Source organism: Somniosus microcephalus, chromosome 21 (genome assembly GCF_052327205.1).
Source record: "Somniosus microcephalus isolate GS21.2 chromosome 21, FLI_Smic_1.0, whole genome shotgun sequence".
Classification (NCBI taxonomy): domain Eukaryota; kingdom Metazoa; phylum Chordata; class Chondrichthyes; order Squaliformes; family Somniosidae; genus Somniosus; species Somniosus microcephalus.
Window position 1 is genome coordinate 57,741,674 of NC_141007.1, and position 23,153 is coordinate 57,764,826.

General features: G+C 44.2%; 1 protein-coding gene across 1 annotated transcript in view; it reads left to right on the forward strand.

The window, feature by feature from the left end:
- LOC147102852 (transmembrane channel-like protein 7) overlaps positions 1–23,153 on the forward strand; it is a 62,953-nt gene that overhangs the window by 36,006 nt on the left and 3,794 nt on the right. The window contains exons 9-14 of the mRNA XM_085963738.1: positions 12,278–12,441; positions 14,369–14,492; positions 15,656–15,753; positions 16,458–16,641; positions 18,060–18,190; positions 21,477–21,632. Of these exons, the coding sequence (XP_085819864.1) occupies positions 12,278–12,441; positions 14,369–14,492; positions 15,656–15,753; positions 16,458–16,641; positions 18,060–18,190; positions 21,477–21,632 (857 nt within the window). The remainder of the gene's footprint in view (positions 1–12,277; positions 12,442–14,368; positions 14,493–15,655; positions 15,754–16,457; positions 16,642–18,059; positions 18,191–21,476; positions 21,633–23,153) is intronic.

Consider the following 23,153-nt stretch of genomic DNA (forward strand, 5'->3'; position numbering starts at 1 on the left):
CGAGATCTCAACCTTCGGTTAAAGAACATCATGTCCGGGGTCTGGTTGGTAACTACATGTGTCGCATTTCTGTAGGCTAACAGGATATTGTCCACCTTATGCTGCAGTGGAATGTCGTCATCGCACATGGCCCTTACTGACTTTTTAAAGGTTTGTACGAACCTCTCAGCCAATCCATTTGTGGCTGGATGATACGGGGCGGATGTGTAATGCCTTACCCCATTCCTTCTCATAAATTTCCGAAACTCTTCGGACACAAACTGTGGTCCGTTATCAGAGCAAATCTGCTCTGGCAAACCGTTCCTGGCAAATATGGTCCGTAGGACTGCAATCGTTTTCTCCGTAGTGGTGGAGGACATTTTGATCACCTCAGGCCATTTCGAGTGCACATCCACTGCTATTAAGAACATTGAGTCCATGAATGGACCAGCAAAATCAATATGCACCTGTTGCCATGGAGAGGAGGGCCACTCCCATGGGTGTAGAGGGGCATGTGGTGGTGCATTTTGGACCTTCTGGCATCCTGAGCAGCTCTTTGTTAGGTCCTCGATTTGTTGATCGATTCCCGGCCACCACACATAAGCCCTAGCAAGGCTTTTCATTTTCACCCCTCCCAGATGGCTTTCGTGAAGCTCATTGAGCACTCTCTCCCTTAACTTGGGTGGAATTACCACTCGGGATCCACACATCACTGTCCCCTGGCATACTGACAGCTGTTCTCTTCTGGATGAGAATGCTGGCAACAGTGAGTCGCCATGTGTTAGCCATCCCTTCACCGTCAAATCATATACCCGAGACAGTGTCGGATCATTTCGGCTCTCCTTCTCTATATCCGCGTTAGTTATTGGCAAGCGTTCAATTGTCGACGAATAAAATATTTCGACAGGGTCCACTGCTGGTGCTTCCTCCGCAGTAGGCAGTGGCAGGCGTGATAGCCCATCAGCGTTTCCATGCTGTTTCGTGCCCTTATACTCTATTTCATATTGGTTCGCCCCTAGAAAAAGGGACCATCTTTGTAGCTGTTGCACAGTCATCACCGGAACGCCCTTCTTTGGATGAAAGATGGAGACAAGTGGTTGGTGGTCAGTCAGCAAGGTGAACTTCTGCCCGTGCAGATAGTGGTTGAACTTTTTTACTCCCCATACTAGGCTGAGGGCCTCCCTGTCAATCTGGGCGTAGTTGCGCTCGGCTGAGGTTAGTGACCGAGATGCAAAGGCTACTGGCCTCGCCAACCCGTCTGGGAATTTATGCGACAGCACCGCTCCAATACCATAGGGTGATGCATCACACGCCAACTGAATTGGTAGTGCTGGGTTGAAATGGGCCAACACCTCTTTTGATGTGATCAATTCTTTGCACTTCTGGAAAGCTCATTTACATTCGTCATTCCACTGCCATGGTACCCCCGTCTGCAGTAGGGTGTTCAGTGGGTGTAATACTGTAGACAAATTTGGTAAGAACTTATGGTAGTAGTTCACCAGCCCGAGGAACGACCTCAGTTGTGACACATTTTCCGGTGCTGGAGCCTTGACTACTGCCTCAATCTTCTCAGGGGACTTATATAACCCCTCTTCATCAATAACGTGGCCACAATACGAGATCTGCTTCTGGAAAAACTCGCATTTGTGGCGATTAGCTCGTAGCCCATATTCCTTCAATCTAGTGAGCACCTGCTCCAGGTTGGCGAGGTGATCACTGTCATTTTTGCCCATGACCAGGATGTCATCCAAATAACACTGGGTCCCTGGAATCCCTTGCAGGACTTGATCCATTGCCCTTCGCCAAATAGCTGGAGCCGATGCTACCCCGAACACCAGCCGGTTGTATTGGTAGAGACCTTTGTGAGTGTTGATCGTGAGGTATTGTTTCGAGGCTTCTTCTACCTCCATTTGCAGGTACGCCTGGGCCAGATCAATCTTAGTGAAGCGTTTTCCTCCAGATAGCGAGGCGAAAATATCTTCAATCCGCGGAAGCGGATATTGTACCATGTGAAGGACTGGGTTCACTGTCACCTTAAAGTCCCCACAGATGCGAACCTTCTTTGGTTCCCCAGGCGTATTACTCAACGACCTCTTCATTACAGGAATGATGGGTGTAGCCCACTCGCTCCAGTCCACTTTGGACAGTACTCCTGAACGTTCCAAACCTTCCAGCTCTGCTTCGACGGCTGGGCGGATCGCATAAGGCACCAGTCTGGCCTTAAAAAACTTTGGGCTTGCATTTTCCTCTATTTTAATTGTTGCTGTTATGCCTTTTAATGTTCCGAGTCCCTCCTGGAACACTTCTTGTGCGTCAGTTAGCATTTTTGACAGTCGTCCAGGTGTGACGTCGTCATCCTTTTTGGCCTCTACCGTCAGTGCCTGTATGGAATGCCAATCTAATTGTATCTTCCGGATCCATTCACGTCCTAGTAGTGGTGGTCCTCCATCTGGCAATACATATAGGTCCATTTTTGGTATTTCCTGGCTGTTGTATATCACTTTCACCCTTATTTTTCCTTTGGGGTAGACTTTTTGCCCCGTGTACGTCTTCAAGACAATCTCTGTAGCTCTCAAGGGTATATGTGAGAACAGCCGCTTTTAGTCCCTTCAGTTTATGACTGTTAGGGCTGATCCTGTGTCCAATTCCATTTTCACTTGGACTCCATCTATCTTGAGCGTGACCCAGATAGTTTGGTGATCCTCCATTTTGATTACATTATGTAGTTTCAGACAACCCAGTTCCTTGCTTCCGGAGTCTGTATCACTTTTCTGTTCGTCTGAACTACTCTCAGTCACCTTATGTACCTTTTTGTACTTCTCCTGTGGAGATTTCTTGCTGCTGGTTTTTTTCCCCGACCTGCAGACTCTTGCTATGTGTCCTGCTTTTCCACACTGTCTGCACACTTGGTCCTTGAACCAACAATCCTTCTGGTCATGTGTTGTTCTGCCGCAGCGATAACACTTCCCTGCTCCATATGACATTTCATTGGTGCCATATTCTTGCGGTCTCCATTGTATCTCTGCAGCACCCCGTGCGGCTGCTTCGTGTGATACTGCCATGCTGAAAGCTTTGTCCAGCGTAAGATCCTTTTCTGATAGAAGCCGTTTCTGGGTTCCTTCACTTTGAAGCCCACACACAAACTTGTCCCTTAACGTATCTGCTAGTCCCATTCCAAACTGGCAGTGTTTCAATAGCTTGCGCAGTTCCGTTAAATACTCAGCATTACTTTCGTCTTTATGCTGGTTCCTTTTGTGAAACTTAAAACTTTCTGCTATCAGCAGCGGTGTGGGGTTTAAGTGGTCCTGTAGGATTTCCACTATGTTTTCGAAATCCTTATCCACTGGCTTCTCTGGGGTTATTAGGTTTCGCAGTAAGCCATATGTTTTTGCACCCATGGAATTCAACAAAACCAGTGCTTTCCTGGTATCTGGCACTTCATTCGCCTTGCAGTACACCTCAATGCGTTCCACATATGTCGCCCAATCTTCGACTTCATTGTCGAACGCTGTGACACTGCCACTCTTCGGCATCCCTGGGTGTGATTAGACTGGCTAAAATGGCGTCTCCCGCACTTCCCTTTCTTCCCGCGCTCGCCCTTCTTCTCCGCTGCGGCTTCAAAAATGGCGTCTCCCGCGCGCTCCCTTCTTCTCCGCGGCTTCAAAAATGACGTCTCCCGTGCTCTCCCTTCTTCTCCGTGGCTCAAATGGCGTCTCCCGTGCTTCCTTTCTTCCCCCGCAGACGCTGCTCAGCCCTTGAGCCCTGGCTGCGCTCTGCGCGTTTTCCTGTGCGCCTCTCTCGTTGCCGTCGCTCGGTCCTGAACCCCGGCTGTACTTTACCCTCTCTCTCTTTTTGTTTTCCGTCGACGCCGCTCGGTCTTCAACCCCGGCTGCGCCCTGTGCGCTTTACCCTCTCTCTTACCCCATCGACGCTGCTCGGCCTTTTCTGTGCCGTCGGTCGGCTCCAGGCGCCACTGTCCAGGAAGGGTCTGCGCTATACCTGTTGCCAGCCTGTTGCTGGATCGTCGTGGCTGGAGAACCAAGCCCAGCTCTCAATGCGATGCTCACTCTCTGCCGGATGACTGGGCGGTTGCTCGTGGTCGACGCCCGTGCTTCTGGCCTCGACTTTCTTCCACTGTCCTCCAGGAGCGAATCCTTGGGAGGAAATGCAGAGTTGCAGGTAGGTTCGAATCGACCTCGTCGCCACTATTAAATCCGTGAATCTTAAGGTATGGTGTTCTTCAATAAATAGACGGAGACTGCAAATCAACAATCAACAGGTGTTTACTGGATGAGGGTAGTCTAATAACTAACAGTACAGATGCCTGCTCAGGGCTTATATACAGGTGTGGTCACTGCTGGTACTACAGTATACAGGAGCTGTAAAAGTAGTTCTCTCTTAAAGGTACATACACTACATCTACCCCAGAGAGCTGTGGAGGTTGGGTCATTGAATATATTTAAGGTGGAGATAGACAGATTTTTGAAAGGTAAGGGAGTCAAGGGTTATGGGGAGCAGGGAGGGAAGTGGAGCTGAGGCCAAGATCAGATCAGCCATGATCTTATTGAATGGCGGAGCAGGCTCGAGGGGCCAAGTGACCTACTCCTGCTCTTACGTCTTATGTTCTTATAAAATTACATAAACTTTACAGCACAGAAACTGGCCACTCAGGCCAACTGCTCCATGCCAGTGTTTACTCTCCACACGAGCCTCCTCCCGCCAATGTTCCCTCTAATTCTTTTTTCGTGCGCAGTCCCCTTACGTTTGCTGGCCGCGCATGCACGGTATCTTACAGCGGCAACAGCTGTGAGCGATCTGCGCGGGACCTCCCGATTGATGTGTGCCCATGTACCTTGGGGGAACATTGCCTCCCACCCTACTTCATCTAACCCTATCTGCATAATCCTTCGATTCCTTTCTCCCTCGTGTACTTATCTAACTTCCCCTTAAAGGCATCTACGCTTTTTGCCTCAACTACTCCTTGTGGTAGCATGTTCCACATTCTAAACACTTTCTGGGTAAAGAAGTTTTTCCTGAATTATTTATTGGATTTATTAGTGACTGTCTTATAATTATAGCCTATTGTTTTGGATAAATATAAAAATATAAATATATAAATATCTAAAAAAAATCTTAAAGGCAGCAAAATCTCACCCGCTTTCAATTTAAGTAATTTGCCTTTCAAAATACTTCCCCCATTTTCTCCCCAGTTTTAGAGATTAACAAAATAAATGGCCATTAAAGAATTAAAATTTGTGAAAACCTATCAAGAGACCATAATCAGAAGCAATGTGTTATAAATCTCATCATCATGAAGAAACGAGTCATGAAATAACACTGGATGGCCAGCTGGTGGCGCTGTCCAAGGAGTATAAATACTTGGGCGTGGGCCCAGCTTGCTCAGGGACATTTTGTAAGACAGGAACTAGTGAAGTACAACTAGACCTCCATGTTCTGAAACAAGTTGATTAAAGCCTTGCTTTATACTCAAACCAAGTGCGTAGTGAGTTTTATTACATCACAATGCATCTGATAATACTTCTGAAATGCGTGTGGAAATTAAAAGGAGCTGTGGCGTAATTATTCATAGCTTATGGGTATGGTAGTATAGTGGTTATGTTACTGGAGGTTTTTTACTGGGATACTGGTGGAGGCCTGAACTAATAATCCAGAGAATATGAGTTCAAATCCCACCATGGCAGTTTGAGAATATTAATTCAGTTTTTTTTAAAAATCTGGAAATAAAAAGCTGGTACCAGTAAGAGTGACCATGACGCTGTTGGATTGTTGTAATTGTTGGTTCACTAATATCCTTAAGGAAGGAGACCTACCATCCTTACCTGGTCTGGTCTATATGTGACTACGGTCCCACGCCACCGTGGTTGACTGCCCTCAGAAGTGGCCACTCAAACCGCTAGGAGGTCCACCATCACCTTCTCAGGGGCGACCAAGGATGGGCAATAAATGCAGGATTTTTCAACGTCCCGAGAATGCGTTAAGAAAAATATAGGAATGGTATCACAAATTTAAAAACATAGGTAATATTATTTCAATTAAAAAAGATTAGGAGCATCATCCTTGAAATTATAGGCTGCAGTTTTTTAAATTGGCGATCTTTATATAATACATCTTGGCTTTCCAAAAGCATTTGATAAGTTTGCTTACAAGGCAATTATGGCTAAATGAAAAGTGATGGAATAACGAAGGAAACTGTATATTGGATAGGGCAGGTACCAAAGGATAGTGATCTAGTAATTTAAATTGGACAACTGCAGAGAAAGGAATAACCCAGGGATCACACCTAGAATTTCTGCTGTTCATTATATTTATATAAATGATTTTGACTAAAATAGAAGGCAGATTGTCTAAGTTTTTCGATCATATCAAATTGTGTGGCAAAGTCACCTCTTGAGAAGAAAGGTTACAATTAAGATATCTGCATAAATTGGCAACTGAGTAAATGAATGGCAGCTGGTATTTAAAAGGCCCTTAACCATAATTTCAGGGAGATTGTTAGGAACCATTTGCTCAAATTCATCGTGGTGGCTGTTGGGATGAAGTTTTTGTTCTCATCTCATAATATTTCAGTATGCTCCAAATAACGTCACATCATTGTACATTCTGTTTACAAACCGAGTAAAATGATAAGCATGTCATTCTACTGAGGTAACCGTACTGAGAAGGGTAAGGTCATGCTTGTTGGAACTAAAAATACTAAGTATTACCAACAAATTAAGGGTTATCGTTAAATCATGAAAAAGCTGGTTATATTGGCCTGTATTTTCCGATCGGAGGCTTCCTGCGTGCGGAGGCCTCCGATCTGGAAAAAATCTACACCCTAACCTGAGAGCTCCGGAGGTCCGGCCATTTCCGCTCCTGGGCCTCTGCTCTACGAAATGCGCAGAGACCCAGGTATCCCAGGGGCGTAGGCGGTTCGCAAGCGTCCCTGGGATCACGTGGGCCATGGGGAACCAACGAAAGAAGGGAATCCCCCTTCATACTTTTGACAACTTAGACCTGTCAAAAGTATGAATGGGGATCACTCCAAAAACACATCAAAACATTAAATAAAACATTTTTTAAATCATGTTTTTAAAATTAGTTAAAATTGCATTAAATTAAATATTTTAAACAAAAATTTAACTTTTTTCAAAAAAAATTTAAAGTTTTTTACGGGGCTAAAAATAAATTTACCTTTTAAATTATAAATGAGTCAAAAATTTTTAAATAACTTTTTTAATACTCTTATGCTGGTAAAAGCAGGCCTTACGGGTTTTCAGCGGGTGGAGGTTGTGCAGAAAGCAGAACTCTCCACCCGCTGAGGCCCTTCTCCTGGGCAGGTGGATGATCTGTCAAGAGGATTCTTGACAGATCGTAAATGCCGGTTTTCAGCGTACGTGCTGGGCATGCCTGAAACCGGCACTTGCGAGGCCCCTACGGGTATGTACACAGCGCGTACCCACCCATAGGGATCAGAAAATACGGGCCAATTATTTATCAAATGTTTGATAATAGTACAAAGTCAAAGGCTGGAATTTTCTCCAGGTAGGCGGGCTGGGGGCGGGGGGCCTATGAGGTGGCTGGGAAACCCGAGAGGCCGGGTTTCCGCAGGCCCTGCCAACTTTAACAGTAGGAGCTGATTTGCATGTGAGGCCTTGGATTCCCGCCCGCAGCCGGCCAGATTGAGAGGCTGGCTGGCTGCGGGTGGGCGGATAGGCCTGCAGATGCGAGGGGTCGGTCCAGGGGAGGGATCACGAGGGGGGGGTGGTGGAGTCGGGAATCGGCAGTTGGGGATCGCGGGGGGTGGCGGGGGGGTTCGGGAATCGACAGTTGGGGATCGTTATGGGGGTCAGGAATCGAGAGTTGGGGATCGCTGGCGGGGGGTTGGCAGTCGGGGATAGCGGGAGAGGGGGCGGGGGGTGCCGGGGGCTCGGCAGTCAGGGATCGGGTATTGCAGGGGGTCAGCAGTGGAGGATCAGCGATCGCGAGAGGAGGGGTCGACTGGGGGCGGGGGCGGTCGGCCGGGGGTGAGAGAGGATCGGGGCCAGCCACCAGAAGGTTGTGGCTGGCCTGAGCATCATTGGTAGGTGGTGGTGGGAGGTCTCATGCTGGGGATCAGAGGCCTCGTGGTGGGGTCTCCAATCGCGGGGGGTGGGTTAGGCAGGGACCCTGGATCCAGGAGGTAGGTATAACACCACTTACCTCCTAGATACAACAGTCCCCGCCTCGGTGTAACTGCCGGGTTTCACGAATTGTGTGACACCCATCCACATACAATTAAATTCAAAATGGAGGTTAAAAATGGGCTTCCAGCCTCATTACAATATTTAAATTGACGTACCGCCCCCAGGAGCGGGTTGGTCGTCCGCCCCCATCCCGCCACGTTAAAACTGGAAATGGGCAGATTGCAGGCGGGATCAGGTCGGGAATCCCATTTTTAACAAATTAACTGTCCCCATGCTCTAAACCCACCCGTTTCTTTAGGAAATATTCCGGCCAAAGGGAGAGTATTGGGTTTATCAGATTGATAGGATAAAAGTCCTACGTGTTTGCAAAAATCCACACAGATATCTGGAACAAAATTCAGAAAAGGGCAACAAAGACATTGAGCTATGAAGGAGGTAGTCTATTCTCGTAAGTAAAGATTAAGTAAACAAAACATCTGAATTTTGAAAAGAATGAGTGAAATTGCCAAAATGAGTATTGAGATACTTTATGACAAATCATCATAGGAAACCTAGATAACATGATTAGAAGTTAAAGAAGCCGTGGATTAATTTGTAGATTAAGCCATTCAAACTTTGAGTTAATTTATGGATTAAACAGTCACAAAATGCTGGAAATAGCCCAGTTCAATGTTAAATTTGGGAACTTACCAGATAACAATTTATCTACGTCTCAGCGCAATGAGCATATTTTCAGCCTAATGACAAATGGCAAACATAGAAACATAGAAGATAGGAGCAGGAGTGGGCCATTTGGCCCCTCGAGCCTGCTCCGCCATTCAATGAGATCATGGCTGATCATCCAAATTCAGTACCCTGTCCCTGCCTTCTCCCCATATCCCTTGATCCCTTTAGCCTTAAGAAATATATCCAACTCCTTCTTGAATATATTTAATGAATTGGCCTCCACTGCCTTCCGTGGTAAAGAATTCCACAGGTTCACCACTCTCTGGGTGAAGAAATTCCTCCTCATCTCTGTCCTAAATGGCTTACCCCTTATCCTTAGACTGTGACCCCTGGTTCTGGACTCCCCGGCCATCGGGAACATCCTTCCTGCATCTAGTCTGTCTAGTCCTGTTAGAATTTTATAAGTTTCAATGAGATCCCTTCTCATTCTTCTAAACTCCAGCGAGTATAAGCCCAATCGACCCAATCTCTCCTCATACGTCATTCCTGCCATCCCAGGTATCAGTCTGGTGAATCTTCGCTGCACTCCCTCCATGGCAAGAACATCCTTCCTCAGATAAGGCGACCAAAACTGCACACAATACTCAAGATGTGGTCTCACCAAGGCCCTGTACAACTGCAGCAAGACATCCTTGTTCCTGTACTCAAACCCACTCGCTACGAAGGCCAACATACCATTTCCCTTCTTAACCGCCTGCTGCACCTGCATGCTTACCTTCAGCGACTGATGCACAAGGACGCCCAGGTCTCGTTGCACTTCCCCTTCTCCCAATCTATTGCCATTCAGATAATAATCTGCCTTCCTGTTTTTGCCACCAAAGTGGATAACCTCGCATTTATCCACATTATACAGCATCTGCCATGCTTCTGCCCAATCACCCAACCTGTCCAAATCATACTGGAGTTTCTCTGCATCCTCCTCACAGCACACACGCCCACCCAGCTTTGTGTCGTCTGCAAACTTGGAGATATTACATCTACAGGAAACTTTGGTTTATCCGGAGGTTGTATGTCCGGAAACCTCGATCTAACGGCAGAAATCAGCAGCCGTTTTGGTTAGGTTTTTTTTCTTCTCCTAGCATTTTTTTAACAGTCAGGCTCTGGAAAGCGACTCTGTAGCTTAGCAACAACTTCAGAGACGCTTCCAAGGTACGGGCCGAGTGTTTACAAGCTGTTGCTAAGCAACAGTGTTTGTTGTCAGATACGGAGATGAAAACCTCCGTATCCTTCAACATCAGCACTGGTCTATCCGGAAGTTTTGATAGATCGGCAGCAGCTCGGTCCCGTCGGTGCCGGATATCGCGAAGTTTCCTGTAGTTCCCTCGTCTAGATCATTTATATATATTGTGAATAGCTGGGGTCCAAGGACCGATCCCTGCGGTACCCCACTAGTCACTGCCTGCCACTCGGAAAAAGACCCGTTTATTCCAACTCTTTGCTTCATGTCTGCCAACCAGTTCCTTATCCAAGTCAGTACATTGCCCCCAATCCCATGTGCCTTAACTTTACACGCTAATCTCTTATGCGGGACCTTATCGAAAGCCTTCTGAAAGTCCAAATACACCACATCCACTGGTTCTCCCTTATCTATTCTACCAGTTACATCCTCAAAAAATTCCAGTATCAAATCAAATCAACTTTTATTGTCATTGTTAGTGCACAAGTGCAGTACAACGAAATGTAGGCTTACGGCTCCTGAGAGTGTACATTTAGATTAAGACATTTAAACATTCAACATACATTTGGCTTGTAATACATTAACATAAGCATAACCATAATAAAGTGCATTGGCAGATGTGCAGGCTTTAGAGTTTATTTGTGGAGTTCAGTAGGATGACAGCCCTGGGAAAGAAGCTGTTCCTAAATCTGGTCGTACGGGTGCGAATGCATCTGTAGCATCTCCCAGATGGCAGGAGGGCGAACAGACTGTGGCTGGGGTGGGTAGGGTCTTTGATGATGGACCGTGACCTCCGTAAACAGCGTTTCTGGTATATGTGCTCTATGGTCGGTAGCCGGGTGCCGGTAATGCGTTGGGCAGTTTTGACTACCCGCTGCAGGGCTTTCCGGTCATAGTAGCTACAGCTGCCATACCATACTGTGATACAGTTCGTCAGGATGCTCTCTATTGTGCAGCGGTAAAAGTTAGAGAGGATCAGGGGTGACAGGTTACATCCCTTCAGCCTCCTTAGGAAATATAGGCGCTGCTGGGCCTTCTTGACCAGAGAGGAGGTATTGAGGGACCAGGAGAGGTCTTCCGTGATGTGGACTCCGAGGAACTTAAAGCTGTCCACCCTTTCCACCACAGCCCCATTGATGTGGATGGGGGTGTGACTTCCGCCTTTAGACTTCCTGAAGTCCACAATGATTTCTTTGGTTTTCTTGATGTTAAGGGCCAGGTTGTTATCGGCGCACCACTTCACCTTTTGTAAATCCATGTTGACTTTGTCCAATCCTGTCACTGTTTTCCAAGTGCTCTGCTATTACATCTTTTATAATGGACTCTAGCATTTTCCCCACTACCAATGTCAGGCTTACTGGTCTATAATTCCCCGTTTTCTCTCTACCACCTTTTTTGAATAGTGGGATTATATTAGCTACCTCCAATCCATGGGAACTGTTCCAGAATCTATAGAATTTTGGAAGATGACGAGCAATGCATCTACTATTTCTAGGGCCACATCCTTAAGTACCCTAGGATGTAGATTATCAGGCCCTGGGGATTTATCGGCCTTCAATCCCATCAATTTCCCTAACACCATTTCCCTACAAATACTGATTTCTTTCAGTTCCTCAATGAAGAAATCATTGGTCCTGAAATTCACGGGCTGTACTGGACTGTAAATTTGGTGGTGGTGGAACATGGGGCAGGACCCAGTTTTTTTTAAGTTCTGAAATTCGGATGAGAGGAGGCAGGTACTTCTTGTGCCCTGCCGCTTTGCTTGTGGCTTCATTGCAACAGACGGGATGACATATCCCACCAGCTGCACCTTTACTAGAGCCAAGGTAATGTACACCTGCATGAAACAGGCCTGCTTACTGCACCAATATGGCGGTGGGGTGGGGGCCTAATACCAGTTTTCCAGCGGCAGTTGAATGCAGGGTTAGGTAAACGCCTGCCGCAAAATGGATTTTTTTTAAAATAGTCCATCTTTGGCCTAAACGGCCACCCCATCTCTGCTGAAGTATGAATGCGGCAGACATTCAGGGAATGCCATAAATGGTACGGAAACCAACCCCCCTGTGTTAAAATGACCCTATCCAGGGATTTGGAATGAGAGTCCAAGGCAGGGCAAACTAGCACATCTGGTAGAAGACTGGGGCTCCAAGAATTTGAGAACCATTGTGTGTATTTTTACATTTATAAACTAATGTACTCTTCTTTCCAGGGGATTGACGGCAAGAAATTAGCTTTTGTCACCGAATTCTTCATGGAATATCTTCCATCCATTGTCATCTCCATTAGCAATATTCTTCTGCCATTCTTATTTCGGATAATTGTCCGATACGAAGAGTATCCACCAAACACTGAAATCAATTTGATATTAATGAGGTAAACCTCCTGATTGTTTTTCACTACGATTAGGTGTGTGATTCGGCATAGTATTTTATTGATGTTGTGACGCCAGTCTGACGCTCATTAAAGGGAAGGTCAACAGTGTTTGAAAATGTAATTTATTGTACTTTGGACATCAAGTCGATTCTTCCAGGGATTGGTACAATGTTTTTTTTACCCAACAACAACAACTTGTATTTCTATAACACCTTTAATGTAGTAAAACATCCTAAGGTGCTTCACAAGAGTGATTATCAAACAAAATTTGACACCGAGCCACATAAAGAGACATTGGGGCAGATGACCAAAAGCTTGGTCAAAGAGGTAGGTTTTAAGGATCGTCTTAAAGGAGGAAAGAGAGGTAGAGAGGCGATGAGGTTTGGGGAATAAATTCCAGAGCTTAGGGCCTAGGCAGCTGAAAGCATGGCCACCAATGGTGGAGCGATTAAAATCAGGGATGCTCATGAGGCCAGAATTAGAGAAGTGCAGATATCTTGGTGGGGCTGGGGGGAGGGGGGGCGGTGGTGGGGATGGAGGAGATTACAGAGATAGGTTGCCAGATATCTTGGCGGGGCGGGGGGGGGGGGGGGGGAGGTGGTGGTGAGGGGGGTGGGGAGATTACAGAGATAGGTTGCCAGCAGAAATGATCCAACGAATTTCACTTTAGCCACCGTACTTGTATCATAAGCTAACAAGTTGGCCTAAGCCAGTGTTATATTTGGCTCAAGGCAAACAGGCAGTTTCAATCAGTTGCAGTACCATTGTCTGTCTGTGTTAAGAAATGTTTAACATCCTCGGTTGTGTCTGAAACAACTCGAGCATGAACCGCTCAGTCGTTATTGCCTAACTGTGAAGCTACAACACTGCAATAATGAAGAGAAAAGAAAGAACTTGCGTTTCTGCAGCACCTTTCCTGTCAGCAGGACATCCCAAAGTGCTTCATGGGCGATGAATTACTTTTCACGTTAAATCACTGCTGTTATATAGATAAACGTGGCAAACAATTTGATTTTGGTAGTGTTGGTTAATGGATAAATGTTGGGCAGGATACTGGGAGACTTGCCCTGCTCTTCTTCAGATAGTGTCAAAGGGATCTTTTATGGATCTTAGTTTTAACCGTCCATTGAGAAAAACAGCACCTGCAACAATACAGCACTCCCTAAGTACTGCACTGAAGTGTCAGCCTAGATTATTGATGTTCTAGAGTGGTGCTTGAACCCACGGCCATCTGACTGGAAGCAAGATTGCTACCACTGGGACAATAGGAAGGAAAACAAGTACATTCAGCTTCCTGATGGCTCATTGAGTGACCTGTAGACTGGGAAGGTCCCAGGTTTGACCCTTGGTGTGCGCTGTTACACAATCTTGGTTGAGGTATCAGTAGGGATTCTACATTGGTCCTGAGTTAAGAAGCGGGTTGGGGGGGTGGGGAGATGGTGGGCGGGGAGATGGTGGGCGGGGAGATGGTGGGCGGGGACGGAAGTGGTCAAGATTCCTCCTGATCACTATCCTGCAATCCATTCACTGGAATTGTAGTGGTCATCAGGTGGGACTCTATAGGCATGCACCACTCCAGCCTTACATACAGCATCCTTGCTGTAGTTTCACTCATCACTATCTCCATACTCAACCTCCTACAGCCCAAACTGCCAAACTATAGTGAAATTTCATGCAGCTTTGTGCCAGGATTTTTACAGCATTAATCCTTGGCTTGCATCATAACATCACCAATTTTTAATTATAACGCCACCTGAACCAACAGCAGTATAACTGACATCATGTTACCCAGTAACAGAGAATTATGTTTTGAAGGACCAAGGAGGGGGAGAAAAACAAGAAAATGTCTTTCCTTAAAGAGAAATAATGATTTCTGTAATGTATAAGGTTTCGCTGTCTTTGAGTTTCTCAATCTATTTCCATTTAGGAGTGTATTTTTAAGACTGGCCAATCTGAGCATGCTGCTATTCTCCCTGTGGCAGCAGATCACCTGCTCTGATGGTAAAAGCGAAAAGGATTGCAGAGCCTGTGGTTACAACGTACACTACCAGGTGAGTGACAAAGCACTAATAAATAGTAGTCTTATTAGAGAGCGCAGTGGTGCCAAAGAGTGGTGGGTTACAGGTCTGATCTTGAAACGTCACAGAATAAGTCCAATCTACTCCTCTGAGTTTTTGATTTCATCAGTGGTGCTGTGGACAGGAAGGGAAATTGCAGATATGGGATTCTTCACTGGGTCATTATCATTGGCCCTTGTGGCAGCAAGAGTGCCATTGCCACTGGCCTGGGAGTGTGAGAAATAACCTGCATTTGCATATCACCTTTTCACATCCCCAGGATGTGCCAAAGTGCTTTGCAACCAATGAATTATTTTGGAAATGCAGTCACTGTTGTTATGCAGGCAAATGTGAAGCCCGATGTCCCACAAACAACAACGAGATGAACAACTGGTTAATCTATTTTTTTTCTGGTAGCATTCGTTGAGGGAGGACGGTTGGCTCTGACACTGTGAAAATTCCCCACTCTTCTTTAAATGATGCCTTGGGATATCTTATGCCCACTGGAACAGGCAGACATATCTGAAAGGCATAACCTCCAATAATACAGCACTCCCTTAGTACTGCATTGACGTATCAGCCTTGATTATGTGCTGAAGTTTTTGTGTAAGACTTGAACCTATAGTCAGTTTTCTGACTTAGAGGCACGGGTGCTACCAACTTAACCAAGGTGACATTTAGTCTAAGTTTGGGATGAATCAGTAGAAAGAAGGTGAAGAAACTCTGGAAGCAAAGGGTATAAAAAGGATAATATTCTTAGCAAAGCAGTTCTGTTACTGATCAATGCCGTCTATTTCAGCTGAAGAGATACATTTCTCAGAGAAGTGATCTGAGTTGTCGGTTGCCATTGCACAAGGCGAAATTGCTCTTGGTGAGCCAATATAGTGAGCCAAAATGATGTGATTTCAATTTGAGCATTTTGTGTGCTATATTCAGATTAACCTTTTGCTGCTTAAGGCAGTGTTTTGTTGCCAGTACCGGGAGAGTCTTCAGAATGTTAGATGAGTAATAATACTTTGTACTTCAAACACATGTTGCCACGACCTATAATTCAAATACAGGATCTCCTTGCTGTACAATCTCGCAGTAACAAATCTACATTCATCTCACAGTGCTGTTTACACGTTTACTGATATTATTCCTGCTTCATCCTCCAGTGTTGGGAGACGAAGATTGGACAAGAAATGTACAAGCTGACCTTGTTTGACTTTCTAGCTTGCATTGGCGTCACATTTTGTGTGGAACTTCCAAGAAAGTAAGCAATTTAAAAAAAAATTTCCGTGTGCACTAGAGCTGAGAAGATTAAGGGTGACATGACAAGTGTCTCAAAAATTGATGGAGGATTATGATAGGGTTAAAAGTGATGGATTATTTCTACTGGATGGCGTGACAGTAACATGAGTACACAAAGTTAAGATAATCACAAAGAGAATTTAAAAAGAGGTTAGAAAACATTTCTTTTCACAGAGGGTGGTTAGAATGTGAAACAGTCTGCCCCTAAAAGTTGTTGAAACAGAGTCCATAAATTATTTTAAATGGGAATTATATTGTAGCTTCAAAAAGAATATTAAATGGTATGGGAAGCTAGAAGAAGAATAACACTGGTGCAAACTTGATGGGTTGAAGGGCCTCTATTTGTACTGTAACATTCTGTGATTCTTTGTATTACATAACATAAAGCAACGCCATGGAAGGTATGCTAATTTTAAATGATTGGAAAAGTTCGCTAATTTAAAAAAAAAAAATCCTGATATAGCTTAGGATGTATTCAAAATTTATTCTATCTGCAATTTAATATGCATATCTCTTCTGTTCAGGTAAACGTGTTCGTAGGTTGTATTCCATTAACTGTTACTGTATGCAAGTTCCATTATCTGCCCAGACCAAAAAACAATGGACTGTGTTTCTTTAAAGTGAAACAAGGGAATGAAACTACGGAATGTTTTTTCCATTGTTTAGATTCATGGCAGAGCATGCTCCCTTTAAGTTAACTAAAATGTTGCAGAAGCAGCAATTCCTGATTCCTGAGAATGTTTTGGATATCGTTGATGGACAAACGATCGTCTGGATTGGGATGTTTTACTCTCCGTTACTGCCACTTCTCAACAGCGTCAAATATTTCATCACCTTCTATGTGAAAAAGGTAGACGAGAGAAAATAAGAATGACTGTGGCTAAAACGTTACTTTGAATTAAAGACACTCAGTCGGTGACCGTGTATATTGGAGCGCAAAGCAATCGTCTGTCTGAGAAAATGATATTCTGGTAATTCTAAAGAATGAACACTGGACAGAAAAATACCTGGTTACCAACATTTAATCCGTAAAATGGCTGTGCACATAAGTAAAATGTTCTAATTGTGCACGTGTTAGACAGGCCACTAGTTCACGTACAAACACAAACAGGTCACTTTTGCACATGTTCGTCATAGGACCCCAATTAGCATATTCAAATCAGGCACGCACTTGGGCTGCTTATGTGGCGACCCCAGGAGGGAATGAGGCAGTAAGTACTGTACCACGATTATCGGGCCACTACCCATTCCCGCCTGGTGGAATGACTGAATATCAGGACCTATTGACTCTTTTTCTAGCATATCCTAAACCATTGGGACTTGGGTTTTATGCAGCGTTGCTCTTTTCACTGCTGGTGACAAACGCAGTGTTTAAATCTTTGTAATTCAGAACACAGCACTGTGTTCCCTTCTTGTCATTCATGTGGAAATGACTTATGAAGTAATACTGGGCGGCCTGCTGGTGGCACTGTCCAGGGAGAGTATAAATACTCAGGCATGGGCCCAGCTTGCTCAGGACATTCTTTAACAGGAACTAGTGAAGGACACAACTAGATCTCCATGTTGAAAAACAGTTGATTAAAGCCTTGTTTAATACTCAGATCAAGTGCCTAGTAGCTTTCTTATGACAGAAGGTATAGACAGGAAAATGTGGATAGGATTTTGTAAACAACAAAAATGTTTTAAAAACTCACCATGAGGTGGCCTGCTTCCCGATCAGACCCACCAGCTGTGCTTTCCCAAGGGCAGGCACCGAAACCTCATGTCCCATTGCCCAGCCTGTATTCCCAGCATCCCTGCTGCTCGTGGAAATCCAGGCGCCAGAGGTGAAAGGACAGTCTAGCGCGTTGCATCATCCAACCCTTCCCTGAACATTTCGAGCAGATAGGGAAAGAAAATAAGGAAAGACTTGCATTTATATAGCACCTTTCAGGACCTCAGGACGTCCCAAAGTGCTTTACAGCCAAATTAAGTTTTTTTTTTGAAGTGCAATCACTATAGGAAACACAGCAGCCAATTTGCTCACAACAAGGTTCCACAAACAGCAATGGGATAATGACCAAATAATCTGTCGGGAGCTGAGTAACTGTGAATAACTGTTCTTTAAACTGAGAGACATTCACTACACAGATGTATTTTTCATAAACTCGGCTGTATATTTATTTATTTTTTGCTTATTCTCTCTGTGGTTTGGAACAAAGTCAGCCTGTAACGTACCGGCCTGTGCCCAAGTATAACGGGTTCTCTTTTTCTTGATTTTATCCTCAGCACACTTTGTATAACTACTGCCGTCCTGGGAAAAGACTGTTTCGAGCATCCAGCTCTAAGATTTTCTTTCAGTTGATACTGCTATTTGGACTGGTTGTAGCATTTGTTCCTGTCATTGTCAGTATAGCTACGTAAGTATCAATCTCTGCAAAAGCGGGAACAGTTCCCACTCCCCTTTATTGTTTTTGAGAGGAGGGAACCAGGGGAGGAAGGAGTATCTAGAGGCCCGCACTTGTGAAAGGGTTTATTTCTAGAATACCTCTCGGTATGAGGATAAACCACTTGCCTTGGTGCAGTAATGCAATGCTATTTTCAGGCCCGGTGATGGAGTGAGAAGAATGTTTTCTCCCACATAAGGTCAAATTGTGTGATCACCTCCCTGGTCACAGTCACATGAGGGAGTTAGTATTCAGGCTTTAGAAAGAAACAGGCAAGTTTGCAGTGAATCAAGTTCGCCCTCTTTTTAACAACAGAAAATGCTGGAAAAACTCAGCAGGCCCGGCAACATCCGTGGAGAGAGAGAAACAGAGTCAACGTTTCGGGTCGAAACCCTTCTACAGAATTTTCCGTTGTTATTTCGGATTTCTAGCGTCCGCAGTATTTTGCTGTCGCCCTCTTTTTAGTTGGGCTGCCACGATATTTGCTTCAACAGCCAAAACAAACAACTGTTCACAAAATAATACTGGCTGTGAAGATAGCAGTAGCAGAATTCAAATGCAAAAAAGGAACTGTTGAAAAGATCAAATAGTCTGGCACCAGCCTAGCTAGCTCAAAAAAACCTGGCAAGTAAAGAAAAAACGGCAATGTTCTGGCACTTACCTCTTCTTCTGCATACGTAATTTTTCTAAAAAAACAAGTATCAACTCGAATATGGTTGTTGCAGCAGACCATGCTTCTGCCCTGGTCGGAGAGACAGTTACGAGAGAGTATAATATTAAAAATAAGAGAGGTTGGGAGGCATTTTTAAGCAGAGTTTTGTTTAGACATGTAATGCCCAACAAGAAACAATGGTGGAAGCAGAATCTATAATAGCTTTTAAAAGAAAAGCGCATAAATATTTGAAAAAAAATGCCCTGGATTTTGTGATAGGAATAACGGTGAGGCTATCAGTGCTCACTGTTATTAGGGAGTAAATTGGACAGCAATTTCTGGCATCCGCACAGGCTCAGTTAGATGTGGAAATCTGGAAGCTGCTGTCCGATTTGCCCTGCTCCTCCACCAGCTTCGCTACACTTTGCCAGAAGACTCGGCATTCAGACACACGAAGGGCGTGAAGTTGCAGTACTTACCCACTACTTACCCAGTAAACATGCCAGAAAAAGTTAAGGCTGGTGCATTCAGGTGTAAGTGAATTTTTAACGGTCTGATAAGTCTTAATTATTACCAAATGACCTCTCTGGCCCTGAAAATTTAATTTTACAAGTATTAAGTCTCATTCCTTCAGAAAAAATTAGTGTTGGAGATTTAAAAAAAATTAAAACTTTGTTATTTTTTTGTTTACTTTGTCAGTCGGACTTAATTTTCACCCTTAATTTGTATTTCCCAATCTGCTCTCTTTACCTCATTTAAATCTAATTTATATTTCCTGCTTTATACTTCCAGGTTTGGACTCTACGAGTCTCAGTGAGGATTCTTCAATCTGATTGGTTGAAGAGCCTTGTTGCTATTTGACCTACTCACAGACACCACAGATCCCCTGTAGACAGTGCTGCGCTGAAGCAGACGTTGGATTAGAGCAAGTCTGCGCTCTGTAGCCGGTGAAAACTTTGTGGACAGCTGTCAGTGAAGTGAACAGCAAGCACGTTCCTTCGCCACTGACCGTGCCAGCCGTTCATTACACTTACACTTGCCCACAGACTTTCTATGAGCTTTTGCACTGGAACTTGCAGTGATTAGAAATCCGAAATAGCGCGGTGCCCTCTATAGGGCATCTGGGACCTGTGTGAACAGTGCAAGTAACGGTGTATCTCCTTAACCAATCAGATTGAAGAATCCTTACTGAGCCATGCAGAGACTGAACCAGGAAGTGTAAATTAGAATATTTAATTCAATGCCAAATCATGTACAGAAAGCAAAATAAAGAGAGGGAAAGAAGGATTAAGAAACAGAGAGATAATAGGGGTAGAAAGAGAGTGATAAAAGGGGTAGAAAGAAAAAGAAAGAAAGTTTTATTTAAATGTTTTAATTTTTAGAAATCTCCAACAGTAATTAAAATTTGAAGGAATGAGACTCCACACTTGTAAAAGATAGTTTTCAGTGCCAGAGAGGTTGTTTGGCAGTAATTAAGACTTACCACGCTGTTAAAAATTCACTTACACTTGAATGGACAAGCCCCAACTTTTTCTGCCGAGTGGGTATCTAGCACAAAAGTGCCACAACTTCACGCTGTTCCGTGTATGTGCATGTCAAGTTTATCAGTGAGAAACTGTTATAACGAAGCTTCTGGAGGAGCAGGGCAGCTCAGACAGCAACTTGCTGATTTCCACGTTTAACTGCACATGTGTGGTCACTGGAAGTTGCTCTCCGATTCACACTTTAATTATGGTGAGTGTAGATAGCCTCACTGTTATTTCTACCGCTAAATCCACACCATAATCTTTCACTTCATGAAACACCAATCCCATCACAATTTATTTGCAGTTTGTCATGAATCTTATCATTCATGGAGAAATGACTCATGAAATAACACTGGGCAGCCAGCTGGCGGCGCTGTCCAAGGAGTATAAATACTCGGGCGTGGGCCCAGCTTGTTCAGGACGTTTTTGTAACCAGGAACTAGTGATGTAACTAGAAACTCATGGTTGTGAAACAGTTGATTAAAGCCTTGTTTTATACTCAAACCAAGTGCTTAGTAGTTATTTTACATCACAGTTCATCCTGGTAATTATCTAGAAATATACACAATTATAGTCTTGTATAAATGCCTTCTAGAGATTTACACTTTCCTGGAGGGGGGAACTTTTTGTGTTATTTAGCTGCAACTATGTACCTTGACCATTGTCCAATTAAGATACGCATTGATCCAACAATATGGTGACCGATCCAAATGCTTGCAGTGAGAAAATATGCCTCAATTTTCTCCCCCACCCCCATACCCCCTCCATTTTCTTCCTTCTCTCTCTTGAGTTAACAGTTCCTCCTGGGGTATAGTTACATGGTCACTAGCAGTCCTCTTTTGCATCATCCATGTGACCATTCTTCATGCGAAAGCCTAAATGTCTGAGTGTCAGGCAGATTTTTAATCATGAGCGTGTTCAAAGGTTAAATGAGCTGAATGCTGTCTTCAGCTGATCTCGACATAGATAATTTGTTGCTGATGTTATTATATGCGCTGTTGGTACTGATGGCATTTGTTCAAATCTAGGAGCTGGTTCATAACACTGAAAAGGCTGAATGTAACTACTGATTCTCCCTCAGGGTCCATCCATCCATGGCATGTGGTCCATTTCGACACTATGAATCAGCCTGGGGAATCATTCCAGAAGTAGTGTCAACACTTCCATCGAAAGTACAGAACTTTCTGCACTACATTATATCAGAAGTCTTCATCTTGTCACTGATCATTCTTTTATGGTAAGAACTGCAACAGAACAAATCCTGTTGAATTTTCATCTGGCATGACACTCCTTTAATAGCAACCACAGAGAACAAGCTTACATTTGCCTCATTCAACCTTGTGTACTTGTTATACCTGCAGGCAAAGGAAATCCGATCAGAAACAGCAGCCTTTGCTTCATTTTTAAAATCCCGCTACCCTGGCAGTGCCTTGCCAGAAATTCCTATGCAAAGATGTAGTACTGTATAGACATATTTCATAACATGATGCAGGATGGAGCCTATGTCTGTCACATTCCCATAAAATGCCTTATTGGAACTGGGTGATGCAGTGAAATAGTGCACTGTCTTTTTTTCCTCTGGGACCTTAGTTTAAATCCAACCAGGCTGATAGGAACACAGGAACAGGAGGAGGCCATTCAGCCCCTGGAGCCTGTTCCTCCATTCCGTGAGATCATGGCTGATCTCAATCCTAACTCCATCCACCCACCTTGGCTCAAAATCCCTCAATACCCATGGCTAGCAAAAATCTATTGATCTCAGATTAAAAATTATTAATTGAACTAGCATCCACCGCTTTTTGTGGGAGAGAGTTCTAGATTTCCACCACCCTTTGTATGAAGAAGTGTTTCCTAACTCTCTGCTGAAGGCCCTGGCTCTGATTTTAAGGTTATGTCCCCTTGTCCTAGACTCCCCCACCAGCAGAAAAAGTTTCTATCTACCCTATCAATTCCTTTCAAAATCCTACAAACCTCAATCAAATCACCCCATAATCGTCTATAATCCAGGGAATACAAGCCTAGTTTTTGTAATCTCCCCTCACAATCTAATGTTTGGTGCCCTGGTAACATGCTGGTGAATCTGTGCTGTACTCCTTTCAAGGCCAATCTGATGACAGGCAATGCTCTTTTAATGCAAACAGTAAAAGGCCTACAGTACATGGAAAAAGTTTGGATAGTCTCAAACCAGCTCGAGACATCATAAAAACGGTGTCATATGCAGTAGCATGCTTGCCTGCCCCAGTTTTAACTTTATCAGTTTTGAATGTTTGACAGGCAACAAGGAAACACTGAATTTGCCGAGTAGTTGTTGCGTAATACAGTAACTAAGTTTTGCTTACAGTGTTCTTAGTTTCATTCAGTTAGGGTGTGTCTTTTGATAGCTTCGGTCATGAATAAGCCAGGAATAGAAAATGTGCATGGTAACTAACTATAGGAACATAGGAATTGCTGGATGAAAACGACCAATGTGCATCTAGTTCACCGTCGAACTATTCTGGCTGCCCTTGGAGCGCACAACACTGTCACTGCTTCTTTCACAGTTGTTCTGTTATTACAGTGAATTGATGGTGTAACCTTTTGAAAGAAGGTGGTTGCAATTAGAATAAATTATTGCACTGTGTAGTGTTTTGTGACTGCTACAATTGTTTATTAATGACAACGTGCTCTTGATGTTATTTGTAAAAATATATAATTTAAGCTTCAACGATATTTAATTTTTTATAAAAGGTATAAACCTGAATTGATGAGAATATCAGTG